At 36.3% G+C, this 25457-nt stretch overlaps 2 protein-coding genes across 2 annotated transcripts; one reads left to right on the top strand and one right to left on the bottom strand.

The window, feature by feature from the left end:
- The first annotated feature begins 515 nt into the window (after positions 1 to 515).
- Positions 516 to 10325, top strand: LOC100781274 (formin-like protein 14). The gene is made up of 17 exons (XM_003533417.5): positions 516 to 972; positions 1044 to 1747; positions 2123 to 2344; positions 2475 to 4027; positions 4247 to 4373; positions 4836 to 4907; positions 6032 to 6130; positions 6491 to 6532; positions 6609 to 6689; positions 6782 to 6832; positions 6907 to 6988; positions 7118 to 7212; positions 7723 to 7794; positions 7899 to 8015; positions 9149 to 9217; positions 9410 to 9476; positions 9732 to 10325. The coding sequence occupies exons 1-17, from the start codon at positions 900 to 902 to the stop codon at positions 9884 to 9886; spliced, it is 3681 nt and encodes a 1226-aa protein (XP_003533465.3). The 5' UTR covers positions 516 to 899; the 3' UTR covers positions 9887 to 10325.
- A 710-nt stretch (positions 10326 to 11035) lies between these two features.
- Positions 11036 to 25071, bottom strand: LOC100782358 (uncharacterized; the record flags this gene model as incomplete). Its single annotated transcript, XM_014762320.3, has 22 exons — positions 11036 to 12018; positions 12449 to 13635; positions 13713 to 13813; positions 14239 to 14343; positions 14847 to 14955; positions 15091 to 15284; positions 15619 to 15739; positions 15856 to 15943; positions 16630 to 16699; positions 16824 to 16944; positions 18345 to 18512; positions 20481 to 20666; positions 20889 to 20975; positions 21107 to 21249; positions 21350 to 21518; positions 21814 to 21909; positions 22563 to 22645; positions 23709 to 23826; positions 23926 to 24063; positions 24147 to 24215; positions 24347 to 24649; positions 24946 to 25071. Coding segments are annotated over 22 exons (4392 nt in total), but the record flags the coding sequence as incomplete, so codon positions are not given.
- Between the last annotated feature and the right edge of the window lie 386 nt (positions 25072 to 25457).

A 25457-nucleotide genomic window follows, 5' to 3' on the forward strand; every position in this document is an offset into this window, starting at 1 on the left:
ATTTTTCGTTCAAAACTTATTTACTAAATCTCATCTTTAGTTCTTAAAAATAACAATATTTTGTATTTTTAATTTATCATATTTTCTTAACTATTTTCGTAAGAAAATAAAATTGAGTGTTAAAAGTTAACGAAAATTGACAAAGACTTTTTTTTTCTGAACCTTGAGATAGTTGATTTCTTTGCGGTCTACGATGACCACGGCGGGTGCTGGTGGCAAAAGCTTGCAGCTTATGGAGGCTGGAGGGAAGGGTTGATGGGGACAAACTGGAATTACTAAGTTTGGGATCAAATCTCAATCCATAATCAAGGGACACAAGTGGTTTATAAGTGTTAAGTTACTTGTTCCAACAATTTTTATTTAATTATTAAGTTTAATAGCAAACTTTGAGTAATAAAAAATTGACAATTATTATTACCATTCATAATTAACCAGATTAAGATATCACAAAATTCACCAAAAGAAAGATTAAAATATCACAATCATGTAACTGTTGGGAGAGAAAATTGGATTAAGAACAGACCAACACAGATTTGTTGTGGATAGAAATAAGCTGGTGGAGAAAAAAAAATCAACTGTCCAATTCAAAACGAAAAATTTAACCCCTCCTAATCCGTTTTCCCCTTTCTTACCAAACAATACGTTACAAAAGTGAATGCAAATCATAACAATCGATCCAATTCCATTTCCATGCTATGGTTGGTGTAGCAGCAAAATAAATCACTCTTCCTTCCCCTCTCTCTCTCTCTCTGTTTAATTACAATCCCATTTCAAATTTCAAAACCAAAACTCTCTCTCTCTCTCTCTCTCTCTCTCTATATATATATATATATAAGAACTCCATAGCTTGGAAACTTCACTCTCTGAAGCTCCATTCTCCTTCCGTCTAAGCCACAACCATGTCCCTTCTCAGCCGATTCTTCTACAAGCGCCCCCCTGACGGCTTACTCGAATTCTCCGACAGAGTATACGGTAAATTCCCATTTCAAATTCCCATTTTCATTGCATCAAAATCTCATTTTTTTTTTTTTGTTTTGTTTCAGTCTTCGATTCCTGCTTCTCGACGGAGGCACTCCCGGACGGAATGTACAGCCTCTACCTCCGCCAAATCCTCTCTGACCTCCACGAGGACTTCCCGGAATCCTCCTTCGTGGCCCTCAACTTTCGCGACGGCGACCACCGCAGCCGTTTCTCCCGCGTCCTCTGCGACCTGGACGCCACATTCGTCGTCGACTACCCAAAGCAGTACGAGGGCTGCCCCCTCCTCCCCCTCTCCCTCCTCCACCACTTCCTCCGCCTTTGCGACTCCTGCCTCGCCGACCCCGGCGCCCTGATCCTCCTCCACTGCGAGCGCGGCGGCTGGCCCCTCCTCGCCTTCCTCCTCGCCGCCTTCCTCGTCTTCCGCAAGGCCGCGCAGACCGGGGAGCGCCGGATTCTCGAGATGGTTCATAAGGAGGCGCCGAAAGGGTTGCTGCAGCTGTTGTCGGCGCTGAACCCGCTGCCGTCGCAGCTGCGGTATGTGAAGTATGTGGCCAGGAGGAACATTGGGGCGGAGTGGCCCCCACCGGAGAGGGCACTGTCTTTGGATTGTGTTATTCTCAGAGGGGTTCCTGGGTTTGATGGGGGCAATGGGTGCAGGCCACTGTTTAGGATTTTTGGCCGGAATTTGCTTAGTAAAGGGGGGCTTTCAACACAGATGATTTATAATATGCATAAGAAGAAGAAGACTTTGAGGCACTATAGACAGGTTTTGTGTGTGGTTTTGGTTGTGGGACAACACTTGTATATACTTGTTTAAGTGCTTTTGGTGTTGTTCTTCAATTCTGTGTGTGTGTGTTTGTGATTGGTTGAGTTTGTAGTGGGGCAGAACTTGTATGCAGTTCTTTAGGTGCCTTTGGTGGTTTTCTCTAATTAGAATTGGAGCTTTACTTTTTATAATTTGAAAATAAAGGTTAACTTTGATTGCTGAGGTGAAACTCTAATTCTAATTGGAATATATAGTGTTAGATGTAGCTAAGGAACTGTATCTAAGTTTTGTCCTTTGTTGTGTTGGTTTCTAATTTTGTGTGTGCACGCGTGCATATGTTGAGGTTGGAATGAATGAGTTGTGTTTTTATCTCAGGCAGACTGTGATGTGATTAAGATTGATATTCAATGCCTAGTGAAAGGGGATGTGGTGTTGGAGTGTGTCCATTTGGATTTGGATCCGGAGAGGGAAGTGATGATGTTTCGGGTGATGTTCAACACGGCGTTTATTCGGTCCAACATTTTGATGCTGAATTCTGAGAACTTGGACATTCTTTGGGATTCGAAGGAGCGGTATCCGAAGGGCTTCCGGGCTGAGGTGAGTATGTGTTATAGTATTGTATGGCTTGTGAAAAGTTAAGACTTTGATTGCTTGTTATGTTGGTTGTGGTTTTTCTGCGGTAAGGTTATTGGTTGTTAATCTGATCATGAAAAGCCTTGAAATTTAGGTTTTGTTTGGGGAGGTTGAAAGCATAAGTCCTCCAAGGGCTCAAACAAGTATTTTAGATGGTGAGGTGAAAGGTGGATTGCCTATTGAGGCATTTTCGAGGGTTCAAGAACTTTTTAGTGGTGTAGAATGGGTTGAAAGTGGGGATGCTGCTGCTGCCTGGCTGCTCAAACAGCTTACAGTCTTAAATGATGCCAAAGAGCTTTCAAGGTTTCAAGGTAGAGGAAGTTGGTATTCATCACCTGCTGACTCTGACTCTGAAAATAATGAATCAAGCACAGCTGATAGTTCAGATGAGGCCTTTGATGTTATTCCCAAGTCTTATGCTGATCCTTCAAAATTATTGATATCTGACAACCCTGATTTGGTCCATTTAGCTTTTGAGAACAATGGTGGAGATTATGTAAATCTCACTTCAAGAACACCTGATCAGTCATTGACTGATAATGTTTCATTACCTCATCATGCTCCCAGAAAGGAATATTCTCCTTGTTCCTCTCCACCATCACCTTCACCAGTTCCCGCTACTCAACCTTTTCCAACACCGGCACCACCACTTCCCACATCAATGCCTATACAGCCAGATTTAGCTCCTCCCTTGCCTCCGCATCAGATAGATCAGAATGTGAACAGTGCTTCTACATTGCCTTCACCTCCTCCTCCTATAGTTTCCAATGCTCCTAGTCAATCTCCACCGCCTCCTCCTCCTCCTCCACTTCCTCCACGATCTGTACAAACTGGTTCAGCTCCACCTCCTCCAGGACCTGTACGAACAGGCTCGGTACCACCGCCTCCACCTCCTCCAGGATCTGTACAAACTGGTTCAGCTCCACCACCTCCACCTCCTCCAGGTCCAGTACGAACAGGCTCGGTACCACCGCCTCCACCTCCTCCAGGATCTGTAAAAACTGGTTCAGCTCCACCACCTCCACCTCCTCCAAGTCCAGTACGAACAGGTTCAGCCCCACCGCCACCTCCACCTCCTCCATGTCCTGTACGAGCAGGTTCAGCCCCATCTCCTCCTCCTCCTCCTCCTCCTCCTCCAGGTCCTGTACGAACAGGTTCAGCCCTACCTCCTCCTCCTCCTCCTCCACCTCCTCCAGGTCCTGTACGAACAGGTTCAGCCCCACCTCCTCCTCCTCCTCCTCCTCTAGGTCCTGTACGAACAGGTCCAGCCCTACCTCCTCCTCCTCCTCCTCCTCCAGGTCCTGTACGAACAGGTTCAGCTCCACCACCTCCTCCCCCTCCAAGTGTACGAACAGGTTCAACTCCACCACCACCACCACCGGCACCAAAACCTCCAGGTGTTCTTCCTCCTCCACCTGGCCGTGGTGCATCACCGATGCCACCTCCACCACCTGCAGCTAGGGCCCCTGGTGTGGCACCACCACCAGGCAAAGCTTCAACAGCAAATGTTGGAAGAGGTCGTGGTACTGGTGGTACTGTTAATGCTCCTAAGAAAACTTTGCTAAAACCCCTACACTGGGTGAAAGTTGCTCGAGCAGCCAAGGGAAGTCTATGGGCTGATTCACAGAAACAGGATAGTGGAACAAGGTACCAATTATTGAATTTTCATATGGATATCTGCATGATTTTCCTAATAGCTTTTTTATAATCACTGGAAATTGCCATTTTTTTTGGGATCACAATATGTATTGTAGTTGTGCGTACTTTTGCTTAACTTCCCTTCTTTTAATAGGAGTTGAGGAGGGTGGGATGCAATGCCTTTGCCTATTTAACATTTCTGATTTTAAATAATGAATTGTTTGTTAGGGCTCCTGAGATAGATATTTCAGAACTTGAGAGCCTGTTTTCAGCAGCATCTACTTCTGATGGGAGCAGCACTAAAGGTGGAGGTCGGCGTGGTCCTAATATTAACAAACCTGAGAAAGTACAATTGGTAAGCTACTCCTTGTTGGCATAAATTATTTTATCAACTGTTGCTGAAGAGTTTATATGCACGATTAGAATTATCCTATAATGGGAATTGGGAATTACTCTGGTATTAAAATGGTTATCCAAAGAGGCAATAAGCATCAAAACTGTTATCTCTGGTAGATTTTTTCTACTCTTGCTAATTGCGTGTTAAATAAGAAAGAAAAAAAAAACCAGAAAATTTTATGGCTAAAAAAGTTTATATCATATTGAATTGATGTACAGTTATCTGTTGAAACAAATATTCAATATTGCCCTTTGCCCTTTGCAGATCGCATGTGTGTTAGGATATGATATGAGCTGATAAACCTACTTGTATGCAGATACTGGAGCATTTTCCTTTTAATTTTGTCTGATTTATTGTATTTAATTAGAAAAAGAAATGTATAACTAATAAACCCAAATTCCTTTTTTCCTTTACTGTCAGGTTGATTTGCGTAGAGCATATAATTGTGAAATAATGCTCTCTAAAATCAAAATTCCTTTGCCAGATATGCTTGTAAGTTTCCCTATCCTTGTGCAAAGTTTACTTGGGTCTTGTTTACTCAATAAATTACCTCTTTTATATAAGTTTCTGGTGTTCTTTGCCGCATCATATTTCAAATCTGGAGTTGTCCTAAATTTTTTTAGCACAAACACTCACTTATTGTATTTAGAACAGATACCAACACGATCAATTTATCCATGTGAATGCTAAATCATATTGACCATATTGGAGAGTTAAGGCTCAACTCAATTGTATAAAAAGATACCTCATGGGATTGGATTTGACAACAGGATTCCTTGTGCTTCATTTCTGTTTTTCTCTGTTCATTCATTAAATTCTTCTTTTATCACAAAAAAGGACAAAATAAAAACCTAATGGAGGAATATGCATTATGTATCTATTTTTCGTAATTAGTGTGAATGCATCCAAGTATTCTAGTTTGGCTCTGTAGCAGGACATTTTGGAGTGATAAAGGACATTTATTGAAATTTTGTTGAAGGCTACTTGGAGTGGGAACTTTGATCCATTTGTTGAATTGTCATTACTTTATATTGAATCCTCAAGCAAAAATGGAATGTTAACAAGTACCGTGGCAGATTGGTTTTACTCCTTTTTTAGTTGAAAGCAAAGTCCAAGCATAGGTACTGAAATATAGCCACAAATGTCATTAATTGATGCTTCTAATTTTCTTCGAGTAAGTTGTTTATTCTTGTTTTGGTTTGCTTTAGTAACTGTCAATATGATTTTACTTACTTTTCTTGTTTATTTCCCTATACAAATTCTTTTGTATGAAAAAACTTTGTATAGGGTTTGTCATTTATTTGGAAGTCTATTTTTCTAGCTTCACTTTTACAAACCCATGCATTTGAGTTAATGTGAGTTCAGATTAGCTTATTTTGAGGTCAAATTTTTTTCTCTTTGGGAAACTTCCTGAAAGAGTTTTTGAGAAAAAAAGAAAGCTTTCCTAAACATTTTAAGAAAAAACTTGGGTAGTGAGAACATTTTAGTTTTATCTAAATATTAATTCACTGACACTTCCATTTGTGATGAAGGTTGATTTTAGATGGGCATTTTTTACCATGTTTGCTCTTTTTCTTAACTGTTGTCATTTTTGTGAGTTTTGTTTTTGATTTCAGAAAGCAGTCCTGGCATTGGATTCTGCAATTCTGGATATTGATCAGGTTGAGAATCTCATCAAGTTCTGTCCTACAAAGGAAGAGATGGAGATGTTAAAGGTTCTCCTCTGCCCTCCTTCCAGTGCAGGAACCTATAAAAAATTGTGTTAACTGTAATATGTGACTTCATTTAATATCATAGTATTTTGGTATTTTGTGTGAATAGTATCTTGGTTGCAATGTTTTAACCATATTCCTTTTTACTTGGTTCCAGCTTCAAAATCTTGAATCATATAATTGTATATTTGTTTGTGTATACATGGAGGTTGCCATCTTAGCTTCGTTCAATCGCAAATTTTAAAAAATACATGAAGCATATTTTCCTATGGCGTTGATGTTAATTTATTTTGTTAGGATTTCAAATATGATAATTTCTTCATTATATGATCTAAAGGATGGCTAAAATCTTTTTGTTTTCAGAATTATACAGGAAACAAGGAAATGCTTGGAAAGTGTGAACAGGTTTTTTCCCTGATACTCTTTAGTCAATGAGTTGTTAATTATTTGTGTTGATTTTAACATTTTTTTATCTCATCAGTTTTTTATGGAGCTGATGAAGGTTCCACGTGTGGAATCCAAATTAAGGGTTTTTGCTTTTAAAATCACCTTTTCTTCTCAGGTATGTAGTCTAGGTTATGAACTTATGATTATCTCTGTATGGTTTTGCTATAATATTTCATGCATAAAGATTTGTTTTTCATGCTTCTTCAGGTGAATGATTTGAAGTTAAATTTGAACACAATCAACAATGCAGCCAGAGAGGTACTGTTTAATTGCTCTTGGTTGACAAACATGGAGGTATTATTGGGCTGCTTCTTTATTACTCATGCTTACAGGTGAAAGAATCTGGAAAATTGCGTCAAATAATGCAGACCATTCTTACTCTGGGCAATGCCTTGAATCAAGGAACAACACGAGGTATCTTTTTGTTAACTCTCATTATTTGAGATGGATTTGTAGTTTCCATTTCACCTCACCATCATTGGCAAAATGGGAAAGTTTCTGCAATGCTGTTTAGGTTGAATCCTTTTATGTTGCTCATTGCAGGATCAGCTGTTGGATTCAAATTGGATAGCCTTCTTAAATTATCTGATACCCGTGCAAGAAATAACAAAATGACTTTAATGCATTATTTGTGTAAGGTAGATATGTCAAAATCTTCAAATTATATTTAGCATTTAACTATTGTATCTTTTACGTAGTTGTGGTCTTTTATACCCAGTGTAAATATACTCAGATAAAAACTATGTGAAAGAAAAGAATTGTACTGTTTCTAGGCATTATTCAAGGCTTATGGAAGAAATCTAAATCTCTTGTTTTCCTTTACATGGCTACATCTATCTCTCACTTAAGACCCAACTATTTGTATAGGATTGTAGTTTGTGCAAGGTATTATCCCAACCTCTTTTGGTCCCACAGGGAAAAAAATAATTCTACCAATTGGGAAGGGTCATGAGCCACACTAACTTTGCTATCAATTGAGTTCTTTGCCTGATAGTCAATTGTAGCAGTGTGCTTGGGAGACTAATAATTTATTAGCTCTATTAAGATTTTCTTTGGGCCTATAATTTCCTTATATTAACTATACAATATTCAAGTTCTAACATCATTTGTTTGTCATTGATTCTGCTTTTGATATGATACTCTTTTAGCTTCTTGCTGAGAAAATGCCAGAATTGCTAGATTTTGATAAGGATCTTGTCCATTTGGAAGCAGCTTCTAGGGTATTCTCTGTCACTAATGTTTTCATTGTTGATATTGATGTATTACAGATGATTTTATGTAAGATTACTTTGCTTATGATTGGTATTCTCTGTCCAATATCTAGATTCAACTAAAAGCATTGGCTGAAGAAATGCAAGCTGTGAGTAAAGGTTTAGAGAAAGTTGAGCAAGAACTCGCTGCTTCTGAAAATGATGGTGCTATATCTACAGGATTTCGTAAGGTGAGAAGTAAAAAATATTGGCTTTTGCCCATATGTGATATACTGCTCTTATCTAAGATACTTCTCTACTAGAGGGCATGAATGTTTGTCCTATTCAACACAATATTAGCAGCTTTAAAACATGCTTGTATTATATTTCTTTTATCTTTTCCTCAGCATCCCCATTTTCGGTACCTCAACACAAAAATATACAAAAAAGAAACAGAAGCCTCAGCAACAATTCTAGCTTGACTCTAATTCATTCTATGTAAAAAACTAGATGTTTCAACTAGATGGTTCCTTTGGCTATTTTGCTACATGATAACACCTACATGAAAACTAGTGCTGTGATCTTCAATAGATTGTAATATGGTTAGCAACTGCTAGCTATCATGTATCTAGGTAATTTTATGTCTTGTGACATGGCCCCATGGTGAAAACCTTTATTTGATTAATAAATCATTTGACTGTATACACTTGTGATTTTCTCGGCATAGTTATTAGAATCTTACTAGATTTGAATCCTATGATTTGATAGGATTTGGCTACCTATCAATTTGTATCATAAGATGAATCTCAAGCTCAAATGACTTCGAATCTTATGATACAAGAAAAAATCAATGTAATTTTGTATCCTTAATACGTATCAGACAATTCAACAATTTGTTATTTTTTTCATTTTTTTAACTTTAATTTTGTCAATTCTCCTGAAAGAAATTGGAAAGTCATAAAAAAAAAAAAAAAACTTCGTACCCCATTGCCCAGAGGCTCTTCGCTATGCGAAGGTATGGGGGAGGGATGTTGTACGCAGCCTTACCCTTGCATATGCAAAGAGGCTGTTTCTGGATTCGAACCCATGACCAACAAGTCACCAAGGCACAACTTTACCGCTGCACCAGGGCTTGCCCTCAAATTGGAAAGTCATATAAACTTAAATTGTTAAATGAACAGGAATTGAAAGAGCAATTTTGAAGTTATCCTATTTGATTATTCCACTACTTTATTTGTGACTCATCCATTCAATGCATGCATTCTATTTGGCTATTTCATTGCTTAATTTCCATTCTATTTGGCCTTATGATTCATGATTCAAAATTTAGCTTAGCATTCATGTTTTGGAAACCTTGTTTCACAGTTATGTTTCTCATGTTCAGGTGTTGAAGAATTTTCTTGATATTGCTGAAGCTGATGTGAGGTCTCTTATATCATTGTATTCTGAAGTGGTGAGTCCTGTTAAAGTTATATTTCATCTCTTCCTCCTTTTTCCTTGGTGTTGCTATTGACTTGTATTTTGCCTGCTCAGAGGAGAATTTGATGCACCGTCCCAGATAATAGTCATTAGTTTGGACTATGTTGATAACCAAGTCTGCCAACTACTTATTTTTTGGTTTTGGTCTTGATTCTTTCTTTTCCAGGGAAGAAGTGCAGACTCTTTGTCCCAGTACTTTGGAGAGGATCCAGCTAGATGCCCTTTTGAACAAGGTCTGATAGTCTCTACAATCTAGACACATGCACAACACCTGAGTTTTTTTAACATTGTTTTTGGTAGCAATGATTAATTATATAGAAGGGCCCTTGTTTTGCGTTGGGTTTTATGAAATTCAAAATCTTGCATTGCTTAAGCAGTGTGAATATGCCTGGAGGAAGAGAATAGCCACTTGACTGCAACAGTAAAGCTGAGTTTTGGTTTCTTTTATGAAGATTATGTTGACTGCTAAAGTTGTGGTCTTGTTGCAGTGACACAAATCCTTGTTGTCTTTGTCAAGATGTTCAACAAGTCAAGGGAGGAAAATGAAAGGCAGGCGGATGCTGAAAAAAAGAAATTAGAGAAAGAAGCCTTGAAGGAAAGGACAGCAAATAACTTGCATTCCAAAAAAGATGGTGTTCGATAGGATGCCTATACAAGCAAGCCGCATGGTTACTTTCAGTTCAAACAAACTGCGCTATACATTTTGGACTATCTCAAATGCATATTTGCATGCACCTTTGGGATTTATTCCTTCTGAAGATGATGCTGGCCGTTGGACGCAAGTGGTTTAGTCAGTTCCTTATAGTTGGATCAACGTGCCTCTCCCATTGTGCTGCACTGCTGCTAAAGGAGAAATACACCGCGACACGCTGGTGGTCTTTTGTAATTATACCACAAGGCAACTAATATAGAAACTTCACGCTTTTTTCCTCTTTAAAATATAGAGGCCATCATATATTATTTTAAGTTCAAATTTTCTTGTGCTTTAGAACATTGCACTTCTCAAAGCTGCAGATAATTCTTTGTAATTCAAAAACACTTTGGATATATGATAACGAGTTCTTCCTGTGTATGATATAAAACCATAATTTGCAATCATTATTATAGCTGTGTAAAGGTGTCAAACAGCTGTGTGTTTACAGAACCTAACCAATATCAGGATCTCTAGCTCTTGCAATTTCTTTTTCTCGCAGATCAATATCCCTTAATTTAATTTAATGGGCTTTTTAATTGAGTCTGACTTATTAAATATGAGAATTTTACTTAAATGTTGAGGATTTAAAACTGATTCTTGAAACTTCTTAAAAGTTTTATGAAAAATTCTTGTTAGTCTTCGTTTAAAACATAATCATTATAACATCAATGCAAAAGGTATCAATAACATAGTATGTCACTCAAATTTTTTATTTATATCTTTAATTTTTTTTTAAATGTCTCTTTTTCCTTCTTCCCCTCATCTCTTCTTTCCCCGTTCTTCCTCCCCTTTTATCCATCTGATTCAACCTTTTTCCCACTCTCAAACAAATCTTCATCTCCCTCTCCCACATTTAGCGAGAAACAACAACAAAGACACAACACATGAGAGATAGCAAGCAGCGCAACACAATGTGCAGCAGCACCACCACCCCCCTTGCATTGTTCCTTCTCAATGCACCACTCCTTTTCGCTTCCACACCAACCATCAGCAACAGAAGAATCATCCACCAACCCTTTCTCCCCCAAATTAATCAAAATATAAGACAAAATTACCCGAACAAAGTATTTTACAGTACATTCCTCACTCAAATTAAAATTCCCCATCCAAACAGTGTAGATTAAATTAAAGACCTGATTTTAAACAAACTACATATCATAGTTGTACAGAGTGACATTTATGCACAAACCTAAGTAGGTGACTTGACTGACATAACGTTGGTTAACCTCCAAGAAGGAAAAACGTAATGCTTCCATGTGAAGATAAAGAAACTAAGACCACAATATATCTAAGACAATTAACCACATTTCTCGTCTGTTTCACATCTACAATGTCTTCAATAAAAGGATGAATCTCAACCGGAATTTGGGCAAAACTCTCATGGGCTGATTTCTAAGATGAAGGGTGAGCTAACATGCTATCATGGTCAGAATGTTATGCATCAGCATGCTCCGGACATAAAGGATCACATTCAATTGATTTGTCTCTCGCGGAAACCCAGAGCCTTTGGAGCATCAAAGTAATTTTCAGGAGACGGACACATTAAAATTGCATCAGGAAATGCTAGTTCACGCAATTTGGCCTTCAAAGTAATTTTTCCAGCATAATCAAGTTCCTGAAATTGATTGTGCAAAGCATCCACTTCACGTTGCAACGCTAACTCGAGCCCCTCATTGTTCATTTCTTGGTCACTGAAGTTTAATGTCCTCCAATGAACATGAATTGCTTGCAAGGGAATTGGGTGCCACGTCCTACTATACTTAGCAAGTTCACACGCACAAGGTAGACCATGTGTAGTTCTAATTGTGCATCCACATAAAGAACCATCAATATCAATACCAACGGTCTTAACTCGGTCATAATGGTCAGCTATATAACTCAATGCATTCCTTGATACAAATCCCCGCAGCTTGCTATAGAATGGATCATTGTATTCCACAATGTTTATACTTTTCTCAAACGACACCTTAATCTGTGTGTGTTGCAATTTAATCATGTTGTTCACAGCATCCCAACAACTACACATATCCCCCCCACTATCTTGAAGCAAGTTCTCCAGCCTCCAATGTGCTGTTTCAAACCTGTGAAGTAAAACATAATAGTTATCATTATAACTACTAGGGGCTCTCTAATTTTTTCAAAAAAAAAAATAGAAGTAAAATACAGTTAATAAAAAATTACAAAATAAAAAAAAACTAATAATATAAAAGTAATGAAAAGTTAATGTAAGTTAGAAGAAAAATTTGAAATTTAAGTGGTTCAAGGGTAAAATTGTATAATGAAATGTGTGCACCAAATGGGGTAATTCTCATTATTAATATTTATTATAGGTTATTAATAGTTATAGATATTTATAATAATAATAATAATAATAAACGTAATAAATAGAATAATAATAATTAACATAATAAGCAGCATAATAGCACATAATAATAATAATTAACATAATTATAATATATTGTGATCAATTATTATTATTTATTTATTATTAATATATAAATTTAAGCATACCTGTCGATTGTAGTGTTACCCAAATGCATCACTCGATCTACCCATGCCATAACAAATTTTTCCTTGTGAGGAATCAGCCATGTATTTTTCACATAATCGCCAAAAGTAGGAAAATCTGAGCAAACCTTTTCAAGTAATGTCAACCGTTGCATATACTCACCCTCGTTGGGAGAATTCATCACACTATCCCATGCATCCATCACCAAGTCATATCTCTCCTTCGGATGAACTATCAACTTGCATTTAGCCTTCACATTCTTGCTTATATGAAAACGACATAACAAATTAGAAGAGCTAGGAAAGACCACCTGCACTGCATCCATCAGAGCAATGTCTCTAACAGTTATAATTACTGGAGGCATCTCGTTGTCTTTGACAATCAGTTCTCTTAGCTTCTGTAGTGCCCAAGTGAAGTTATCAACTTCATCCGACTCCATATAAGCAAATGCAACAGAGAATGTTAACTCTGTGGATGTAACACCAACAATCTCAAGCAGTGGCAATTGATACCTGTTGACTTTATAAGTATTGTCAAGGAACAAGACAGTGTGGAAAGAACCTAAAAGTTTGATGGCATCTGGATGTGCCCAAAATATATCTCTGATAGCATCAGAATCGTCCACCTTTCTACTCCAACACACATATTGATCATGTTCCAATAACTTTAGTAGGTGTTGCATTTCTGTCCTAGGACCTTTCTGAGAAGATCGATATGCTTGTCGAGCATTGTAAATATGCCTGATAGTAGTGTCATTATTGTGATCCTTCAATGTTAGTAGTATGTTTCTCGGCTCCACCATTTTCTTTGTCATATCAATGACCAATGACTTCTCTTCAGCAGTTAGTCGACCAGCATATGAATGACCCACCACTAATGTTTCCCCTAAGTCGTGGTTGTGATAACCACACATTACCTTAACAATCCACCCTTCATCCTTGTTCAAAGCTTTTCCCTTTAGCTTGAAGGGGCACTCACATTTTTTGGAACTAGTCACCTTAGATAATGTATTCTTGTATGGTCTATATTTTCCACTCCTTTCACAACCCAGAATTACATATGTCTTCCCTCTAATATTCTTTTTATTACTTCCTGTATGTGTTTCTGACCTCAAAATAGTAAGGACAAATCCATTCTCTTTTGCAACTTCTCGAGCCCAATTCAGCACAGCATCTCGGGAAGGGAAAAGCTGAAATATAGATAAAAGATAAGAATTTTATGGTCACATGTCAATAACATAACAAGATTAATTTACCGTTCAATTACCTCTGTAGTCTTGAATGCGTCACTACAATCAGCAATATTTGTCGCTCCATCAGTTGGCGTACTTGCCTCCTCAGGCGTCTGACTAACATGGTCTTCTATGTCTAGTCACAACAAAAAATGAAAATAAAAATTGTAACCTCTTTAAAAAATTATAATAAAACAAAACTTGAAATCATATATTCTGTGGGTCAAATATAGGTACTACATTCTTCTATAGATATGGACTACTCTCCATAAGTGATGACAGAATTCAATTTTTCCAAAGAAAACAATTGCATAAAATCTTCTAATGTTGAATCCCTAAAAAATGAAGAGGCAAAATTGCAATGGAGCTACTTCCATTGTAATTGAATTGTTTTGGTTTGAAAATTACCAATTGATCTTAATAGAAATATCAACACAAGCTACTTGTACATTTCCAATTACTTGAAAAACAAATTAAACAAATTGCTAATGACGATGAACGTATGCATGTGTCACGTAGATAATTCTACCCGCAATTCAAGGAACATTAGATTCCACTCACCACTTTGCTGTTCAATGGGAATTCTTAAAATCTGTGTTTCCATGGGTCCAGAAACCTCTTCTACTTCTACTTCTACTTCTACATCAGGAATTGGAGTTGCATTTTCTGCCAAAAAAAAATTGCAGAAAGTAGCACACCTTGATATACAATTGGCATTTTTAGGATTATTGAAGGCATGTTACATAGAATTCAGATGTAAAATACAACATAATTTGCAGAAGAAAACCAGTAGTCAGCATCCACTCTACTCAAGGACATGATAAGAGAACTAATACCCATGCAAAAAAATCAATTCAGACAATTCTCAACCAAGGGAAAAGAAACCATCGGCAGATAATAAAGACATGGAAACTGCGGAATAGAAATTGTAAGGTGAATATCCAAACCAAGAAATATCTTCAAAATTGACATGTTAGATCATAAAACAGGATTGTCTAAAACCGATAAACAAACTACAAAACACTATACTAAAGAATAAAATGTAGCATTAGCAGAGAAAATGATGCTCAAGAAAATAAGAATTGGACAATTGGTACAACGCATACATAAATATCATATATATTAATATTCATAAACCAGTCAAGTAAAATATTTGAACAAGGAAATACCCAAGCGGTCCTTGTAATTCTTCTCACTAGTAGATACTAGCTCCGACACCTCATCTTCCGAAGGCAAAATTAGTTGCAGAACTTCTCCATCAGTTCCCCATGTATCAAGCTGTTTAAAAAACATAAATTATATAAATATTAAGATCAAGTATCCAGTAAAGGATGGAATCAAGCAGGGGGTTTTCACAGTTTCTTTGACACGAGTTTCAAATTCTGTGGTTTCATCTCACAGAAAAGCACATACCATTGCACCCCCACCCAGCAATAATTGAATATGCAGGCGGCGTTTAGGTCTTTCCCATGACCCTTCAGTTTTCTGGACACTCACAGTAAGAACTGATGATTTAAGTTCAGCCACATAATGTGTTAATAAATAATTGCCTTTTGTGAATTCGTATCCATCACCATCATCTTCAAATAGAACACCTTCAGCTTTCCCTGTCAATGATTAAGGGTGCATTTAGGTAAAGAACTTAATCAAAAGTTCAATAAGTTCTTATCATGTAAGGGCTTATGCCATAAATTTAACCATAAAATTTATTCATACGTTAAAAAGAGCTTATTTTGATAAATTACGTCAAGAAGCTTATAAAAATAAGGTAAGAACTTATAGGAGTCATAAACTGTTTTCATAACCTCAAATTAGCTCCTCAAACAAACCGTAAATCTTATTCATACAGCCTTTAAGAGCAACATGTCAATCTGAAGAGTACAGACATTATCAAGATAGCTGTAAAAGCATGCCAAGGGAAAATTGAATGCATTGACTTACCATGATCATCTAAAGCCACAAAAAGAGTCAAGTCATCTGAAGGATTAGCCTCTTCAACATGTTCATGAGGGAGGCCCACAGGAATAATCGAGCCACCTTTTAAGTATAAAGCTGGCAAATCCTGACATGCCCCAGACAGAACAAAAAACAAAGGAAAGCAAATCATTTTTTGTGAAAGAAAATAAATTAAAATACTATTAAAACAAAATGAAAACCAAAAGAACAGGAAAAAAATACCGGATGTGCATCGTTGAAATCAAAATTCAGCCATATCCCCTTAGGTAAAGTAATCTCCAACTTATCCAAACCCTGTCTACGTAAGGTGCTGATCAAGATACAAATAACATGTTAAATCAGCACAAATTGTACAGCAATGTGTAATACAGCATTCTATCAAACTTGAGAGCTGCTACCCAAAAAAGCATCAGATCCAAAGACCACAAATACTTACAAATATGAATTGTTAATGAATAAGAGAAAACATTACACATTATTAATATTTACATTTAATAATGCAAAATGGACATGGTCAGATAAAGTTGGAATGGGGAATCAACTTAAATTCAAAGAAATGCACACAGACACAAGAGGAGCAGAAACCAGTAGTTAACATCCATAGACAGCTTATATCAAATCTCAACGAAGATAGATAAGCTGGGCTTTATATTACAGTAATTTATTTTTGCTTCTCTTGTGCAGTTGTGCTAAATAGTATCATTTCTAATTCCTATATGCACATTGTTAATTTTTAATGAATTTAATGTTTTCTTCTTAATAAAAAAATGAAGGATGAACATATCAGGGGATTTACCATGAGCAGATTTAATTGTTTTAAAAATTGGAAAAGAAATATGTAATTTTTTTTATCATTCATCCTTTCTCGATGACTAAAAGCTATCGGCAGTAAGTGTGCATAGAAGCATCAGGAAAACCAGCCTATTTCCTGCAAAGGAATCTCAAGAAAATATAGCAGTTTTATCTAGATTGATGATAGACAAGAAGTAGAAGAACCTTGCAAACACTAAGATTGGACCAAGCAAAAATGAATTTTCAAGCTTCCTCAGGCTAGGATCTTTTGGATCTGCAAAAGCAAAAAAAAAATATATATATATATATATATATATAAATCATGATGTACATGAAATATGCTCAAATATCATAACAAGCCAAAGACGCACAAATTAGTAAACAGAACATGAACCCACCAGCAAAGAAAGTAGGGGTTGCCACTGGTGTGCCCCATGTATGAGCAAAATAAAAAAGAGTGTAGATAAGTGGGATCAGGCGGTAGCGCCTCTTCAATGCCAATCGGCAAACTTCTTCACACTAAAAGTTTGAGCTGAAGTTAGTGATGCACAAATTACAGAACACCATTTCATTATGTGAGAAACTTAAAGACTGTAAATTGACCCATCTTCTCATTCATCACAGAAATGTGTCCTAAGCCTTTATGAGATAGTGCTAGGTTTGCATAGATAAAAATTAACGGTTTTTATAATAAAGAAAGAAGAGGGATCAACTTACTCCAAGAGTAACTCTTAAGAGAGTTACTCCTCATCCTCACCCTTCATTTTATTGTAATCTATTGTAATCTAACGGTTGAGATGTGTTACTCTTCAGAACCATTAGATTACAAAAAAGTGAAGGGTAAGGATGAGGAGAAACTCAGTTAAAGGTACTCTTGGAGTAACTTGATCCCTCCTCATAAAGAAATATATTGTTCATGTATAATATAGTCAGAAGGTGCTAGCAAATATTAACAACAAATTACTCCTATAAAAATAAAATCCAGATTAGGCCAGTAGCAGAATACAATTTAAAGTAAATGCTCTTGAATACAACGCATGATGATGAATGCAGTATTTTCTTATGTCATCCATCCTAGATTTCTTTAATGGAAATAAGTTCCACTGAAGGGAAAAAATGGCCCTAGAAAAAATTTAAATTTTGGCTTAGTGTCTGACCCATCCTCACAAAATTGGCTTATAAGGTAAGGATTACCCAAGCTTTATTTAAGCCATTACTCTAGTCAATGCGGGACTAAACACCACCCTTGAGGCCACAAGTAAGGTGGGCTATGAGTAACCACAAGGAAGCTTTAACACTCCCTCATGCCCAAGGCTACCAATGTAGAGCATGCAATGCAGGTGGCCCAACAATGGATCTAAGATAGGCTCTGATACCATCTTAGAATGTGGGCTTAAGGGCTAACTAAACCACAAAACTGGCTTGTAAGGTGAGGATTGTCCAAACTTTTTAAGTTCTATGTATGCCATATTTTTAGTCCAAACAAGGGAACAATTTTCCCCTCCACTCCATTCTCTTCCGTCAATTCAAACAAACCCTAAATATCACCCTTAAGGTTGTAATTAAGGCAACCCCAAAGAGGCTGCAACTAAGGCAGGCTAGGGGTGACTGCAATTAAGACACCTTGCCAATTAAAATAAACACATAATAAGATAATAACAAATGTGCACCCCCAGAACTTAAAGCACAAAATGAAATATATGTGAGATTATGCACTAATTGTCTCATGAACTCAAATTTGTTAAGTTGATACCAAGCTAATGATCGAGCTTAATTTACAGCCTTCATTATTCATTATTTTTACTCCACGTGATATATATTGACGAGAAATTTCAACTTAGAATTTAGATAAATGTCCAACATATAACAAGTTGGAAACCACAAGAATATTGATTTTATACACACAAAGATGAACTAACCTCTTCCCCAAAAGACCAAGGTACATGGTCAGTGGTGCAAGCTTCAGAATGCCCTCTGCAAAAGGGAAACAAGGAACCAACACCCATCCACCTTCCAAAAAGTCTAGGTGATGCATTTCCAGCAAATCCACCAATATCCGCACCTGAAAGTGGCTGACCACTAAGTCCCTGAATACAAGAAAAGCAAACTATTAGGGGAAATATAACATATATTCAAAGTGATTATTTAATGTCTTGAACCAACAACTACAAGAGCTTAAACTATTAGGAGTAGACAAATGAATGACTTTATAATATATTAGGAAAAACCCAAGTCCCACATCAGCTAGAGATAGTGCCGAGATGGAGTATATAAGTGAGGGGCAACCCTCACTCTATGAACTAGTTTTTAGGATTGAGTTAGGCCCAAATCCAAAATATAAGACGGTATCAGAGCCTTTAACGGCAAACTTACCATATTATCCATGCAACAAGCCCAATAGTGTTGGGCGTGAGGGGTGTATTGGGAAAAAACACAAGTCTCAGCTAGAGATAGTACCAAGATAGAGTATATAAGTGGAGGGAAACCACACACCCTATGAACTGATAGGTTTAGACAGAAGCTGAATAAGTTTCTCATTGATTGAAAAAAAATGAAAAGCCAAGTTACACAATTTTGTTACAGCTCTTTATATAGGGAGTGTAACTGAAAACTAACTAACAGTTACTAACTACAGTAGTTAGTAACCTAACAAACTGACAGCTGGCCATAGACTACAAACGAGTAAGAATACTCTAATATGAACTAGCTTTTAAGGTTGAGGTAGGTCAAACACAAAATATAAGACATTATATTTCTGACACACCGCATGCACGAAACATTTTAGACTTTTAAGTGTGAACAGCCCACAATTTTCCCTATCTTAATAAAAATTCATCAATTTATTAGAAGAATGGGGGCAGCAAGGAATGAACTCTATACAACTTGGTCATAGAGACTTTAATACCATGTCATGAACCCATAATCCCAAAATCTTAAGCTACTAGGTGAAGACACATGAATGGGTTTTATTTTTTTGTTTCTCATAGTTATCCTCCCTCAGAGGGAATCTTGTTCGAGGCACAGTTGATAACTAAATGTAGGCACCTCTGCCAGTGGAGGTTTTTTTTTTATCGGCAAAACTAGATATATATTATAAATAATAGTGAAAGCAGTACAAGTGGTACTGATTTACATACAGCATAGCATCAACAGGAGCAGAACTATGGTTAACTAATACAATATACAGAACAAGTATTAGGGAACCAAAGATCTTGCTGTAAACTAGGTAACCACCGACACACAAGATCTGTAAATTTTATATACTATTCCCCCCAAGTACAAAAAACATCCCTAATACTGCTAGACCAAGAATGAAATGGGATATCAAATCCTTAGTTCAATGCATTGTGACTTGTGAGAGACTAATCCCTTCTGCTAGACCCAACCCCAATAACTACATGAATGGTTTAATGTTACATATCTAATACACTTAGTTTTGCCAATATATATTTTACTGTAAATACAGCATTGTAATTCATTCAGATATTGTTCAGAAATAATATTATTTCCTATCATTCAGGTTTTATGCTTAAATATAAAGTAAATATTAGATTATAGGAAGACAATGACATCGAATTTCATCTGGAACTGAACCACATTTTAAAAATTATGAAAAAACCTGCTACCAATGAGACAATATAAAAAAAATATCACTCTCACTGCAGATAGTTCTCATAAAGAATCTTAGCAAAACTCCAATGCCAAAAGCATCGTACAGAATAAAGGACATCACAACTCTAAGAAAATGGAAAAGGACAATCCATGACAATATTAATATAGCCTTTGTGGTCATGACTGCTACTTGCAGTCAGACGTCTTGTCTTATGAGGATACTATCGTGTAGCACCTATTTAAAGTATCATTTATCATTTGGGTGACAAATGTTTCGAAAAATTAAGCTAACAACTATTTATTATAACTTAGATCCAGCTACACATATACTGTGTATCCATAAATGCTTCACAAGAAACTGCAGAAGTTAATTAATGGCACAAAGACAACATCAAACATGTTGCTCAAGGGAAGTAGGATCCTTTCCACTAATGTAATCTTACCAGCTGAAGTACCATGGAGATACTCATATGAAGATGCTCCCAGGTTGAAAGATTATCTCCAGTCCATGTTGCAGCATACCTTTGGCTGCCAACAAATCCAGCTCTTGAAAGAACAAAAGGACGCTTCTTTTCATTAGCCAGTTTCATGCCTTCATAGGTTGATCTTGCCATCAGAAGACCATACACCTATAGAGAACAGTCATAATAATTGAGAAACTTCATAACTACAAGGTAAGGCATCAAAGCACACAACAAATTTAAATTCAAACACTAGCAACAAAATCAAGATGCAGGCAGTATCTAATTATATAATCCAAGTGCCTCCCACGAATGTATGCATTGTCAAAACAAGCTTATCATGAAATAACGTGCGAATCCAAAATCAAAATAAAGGGCAAAGTATATTACATTGTGATAGAAAGAATGATTCTGACAGCCTCCAAGTTCACTATCTCCACTATGAACATTGCTATCAGGCATTGTTTTTGTTACATCCTAAAAAAGAAATGAGTGCAGAAGGTAGAAATGGAACAAATCAAGAGTCACAGACTCACAGTTAGTAGGATTTGGATCAAATATTGTTTCAAAATTATTTGAAGAAAAGAAACCAACGAGATTAGAAATACCTTAAAGATAGATGGTTCATTCATATCATTCCATATACCATCAGCACCTTTGGATATGAAGTCTTTAACTAAATTTGCCCACCATGCACGAACTTTTGACTGTGTATAGTCAGGGAAGACACATCGAACAGGCCACACCTCTCCTGATAATGTATATATGGGATAATGTATCACAGAAAGGAAAGAAGAAGGCAAGAATGAAGTACAGAAATATTTGTGTCTAAAAGACAAGAAAAAAATTACCAACATAAGGATTTCCATCTTCCTTTTGGACCCAAACATCTTTTTTAGAACCATTATCATATACAAAATAACCCTCTTCCTGCTTTATTCCAGGATCAAGCATCCAAATAGCTTTAAAACCACTATAATGGAGATCTTTCACTAAAGACGTGGGATCTCGAAAACGCTCCTGAAAGATATCACAATACTTACTTTTCTAAACAAAAATATATTGTCATAGACAATAAAATGGACAACCGAAAAGTTTACTAAGTATTTTTCAAATTACCTGTGCAGGTTGGACAACTAATGTTAGCCAATAAAAGGAAATTATATTATAATCTATGCAATACATCACTTTAATTTATGTGACACAACATAAATGTACTAAACACTAAATTAATTCATGTGCACAATTAGAAAGATTTATAATAAAAATTATGATACTGTAGTTGATTCTTTTTTCTAGGAGTAAAAAAACCTGCCTTGTCAAAGGTGAAACAACGAAAACCATCCATGTAACTGTTATCCATCCATATCACATCACAAGGTATGCTCTTTTTCCGGAATGTTTTTGCAACCTGCAAATTTTAATTGTTAACAAATCAAAGACAAAACATGCTTTGGAATAACTCACAACCAATAATGTTAGAATGTAAAGAACTAAGTTGATAGCAATGCAGAATTCCTAAATTCCTAGGTATTTTGAATGTCTACATGTAAAGAATATTATCTGGAATGCATGAAAATTTTGGAAAACCATGCTTAGTATGAGAGCCGAAAGTTATTAAAGATTCCCGACATGGGGTAAAGTCTAAATTTTGCAGTTCATTCAGATTTTCATATTCAATTACAAATGCATTATTTAAACTGTGTTTATATGCTTAAGATTCCCAGCATCTAAGATTCTCAGGTTTATTGAAAGGTATGCCCAATATGAAGAAATTCGATATCCTGCCACGTTCTTCTGTTTAAATATTACCTTGGCGGACATCAAGCATAGGCATGCAATCATCTCATCCAAAAACCCCAGATATCTTACACATTAAAATACAGGTATACCAAATAGAACTTTAGAAGATTTCAATTTTTCTTAACCAAAGAAGCAGTAAAGACAAAAAGACTATAGCAAAAACAGACAGAAATTGGAACACATGCATATTCAGAGTCTCCAGTTTTCTACATATGAATGCAACTAATCCCAGAATCACCCCACTGAGAAAACACCAAGTACCTCCAGAACTCTCTCGTCAGATAAATATCTCGAATGGCATTGATGATAGCCTAATGACCATTTTGGGGGCATAAATACAGTTCCTGACAAAGAACAAAAAATCTGTAAGAAAGAATTTATAAATAAAATGATGATACTAGAAAGTGTTGTACTATTGGGAAAAATCCAAGTCCCACATTGACTAGAGATAAAACAAAGATAGAATATATGGGGGGGGGGGGGACCCTCACCTAGCTTATGGGGTTGAGTTAGGCCCAAACCCACATGTTTAGCTAAGATGGTATCAAATACTATCCTAGATTCATATAAGTGAGTCACCCACCAAGCCCAAAAGTGTTGGGCGTGAGGGGGTGTATTGGGAATAGCCCAAGTCCCAAATTGGCTTAGAGATAAGACAAAGATAGAATATATAAGTGGAGGACAACCCTCACCCCATGAGCTAGTTTTTTGGGGTTGAGTTAGGCTCAAACCTACATTCTAAGATGTATAGAATAATGTTTGGGGGTGAGGGGGCAAAATTTACCACAAGCCAGGGACAAGTAGATTTGATACTTAGGACCAAATATTAGAGGGGGTGAATTTTTAGTTTTACAATAAATGTTAAAAGGCTTTGTCTAGTTTTTTGGGGGTGGTATATACTCACACCTAGTTCCATCCCTAAATTACATGCTTGAAATTTTAATTTGAAAATGATCTCTTCTTGAATCTTGTACATAAATTATAGTTATGGAAATATAACAGAATATAATAGTACACTCACATTACATGCTTTCTCAATTTGAAGATTATAAATAAATAAGCATATAAGATTATCAATATTATTCAATCATTGATAATGTCTTTATTTTTATATATAAAAATTAGCGGCTCCAAGTATAATAAAAACACACTACATGTTACAAACAAATGTTTATGAACACACATAAAACAATAACATGTGTTGCATATGAAATCATATTTTTGGTGGGTCAACTACAGGTACTAGATTCTTCTACAGAAATGGACTACTCTCCATAAGTGAAGACAGGCTTCAATTTTTACAGACAAACTAATCGCATAAAATTTCCTCCCCTCAATGAAAATGAAGAGCCATAATTTCTATGGAGCTACATTAATTATAATTGAATTTTTTTATTAAAAATTTACCAATTGCTTTTGATAGAGATATCAACACTGCCGTGGGTGAAGCAAAAGGACCAAATGTAATGACAGGATATGCGGATGGAGCAACAAACTGTATTGTTGATTCTTTCCTCAGATCAATCTGCTTACAAACAAAATAAATGACCATCAAACAGATTAACATTACAGCATAAACGTCTCTTCAAGGTTATAGATGAAGAAAACCCAAATGTTACAGCACCTCACAGCGCCTTGTAGTGTCGGCAAGAATTCCTATCGCCTCACCGTTTGGAAGAACAGCTAACACCCATGGATGTGATTGGTACAAGGAGGTAGTTCCCGGTCCATAACCCCATGCATCCGTGTTCCATGTGATAACCTGCAAATGAAATTTAATTGATGATTAGCCAGATAACAAGTAAATCTTTTTTTAAAACATGTAATTCCATAAGATTGACTTACTCTTTTGCCTGTCCTCTCGAGCTCACCACTAGCTTCTCCCGTTCCATAAAGGGAAGAACCTACAGGCAGCTGGTTCAAAAACAATTTAATTAATTTATGAAGACCAGAGAAAAAGATAGTACATAAACACATTATCAACATTGTACGATGACAAGTTGACAACCAAAAGATATGAGCCAGAAGCTAATTAAGTAACTAACCTCAAGTTTGACAACCTGCTTCTCTGAACGACACGCAAACGTCGGGGTATAGAGCGGAACCTTCTCACTATAGATAGATATGTCTCTATCATTGGTATTCAAAAAAGAAATACTGGGGGGTACTGCATCTCTAACATTTACAGAACAATCAAAACGGAACACTCCTTCTTCCAAAATAGGCTCGAAAGTCATAGTCCCGGGTCTGACATTGCTACCACTGGTAAACCTCCGTCGTTTGGATCTAGCCATTTTGGATACAAGCCTCTCACAAACCCCTTTTCTTCTGCAGATAAAAAAAGTGCCCTAGTGACAACCATGCGCGTGTTCAATACAGTTGTTGTAATCAAAATAAAAATAATCACGACAACACTTTCACTTCAGAAAGAACAGTTAGCAGTAGCGGGAACGAGTTAGTTGGCTCTCTCTTGCTCGATTCCAAGGAAATCACTTAACGCTGACTGAAAAGTTACTCGAAATTTCACTATCTAAACTACGATTGGCGGCTAAACAATGAAAAATTAAAGAAAACGCTGGCATTGCAAAGAGGAATTGCAGTAGCACAGTGTGACGCGGAAAAGCGAACGAAAGAAGGAATGAACCTGAGAGCGTTTATCGTAGACGAAAATGGCGTGTTCGGAAGAAGATGGAAATTGAACACCGGCTTTGGTCCGCGCTAGGGCTGTTCCTGTCTCGCTGATTTGCCCGGACTCCAAGCTAATTTTTATTCATCGGGTTTATAAGTTATGTTATATCAATATTAATACTTTTTATATTGATAAAATATAACCTTTTTTTTGTCTCTAATAACATTCTTTTAAAAAGTAATTTAAATAAGATTTAATTATTATCTTAGTTCCTAAATTTAAGGTGTATATTTTTTATTCCTTAAAATTAAAAATTATTTTTTCTTTAAATTTTGATAAATTATTATTTTTAATTTCTGACTTAATAAATTTACACTTTATATAATAATTTTTAATTATCATAAAATAATTTTTATTTTTTAATCACTTGAATTTACATTTTTAAACTATGATCACGTGCTAAAAAAAAATACCCCAAAATGCTAAAAAATACCATAGTGTTAATTTATCATGTTAGGAACTAAAAA

This window comes from Glycine max, chromosome 9, assembly GCF_000004515.6.
Source record: "Glycine max cultivar Williams 82 chromosome 9, Glycine_max_v4.0, whole genome shotgun sequence".
Taxonomy (NCBI): domain Eukaryota; kingdom Viridiplantae; phylum Streptophyta; class Magnoliopsida; order Fabales; family Fabaceae; genus Glycine; species Glycine max.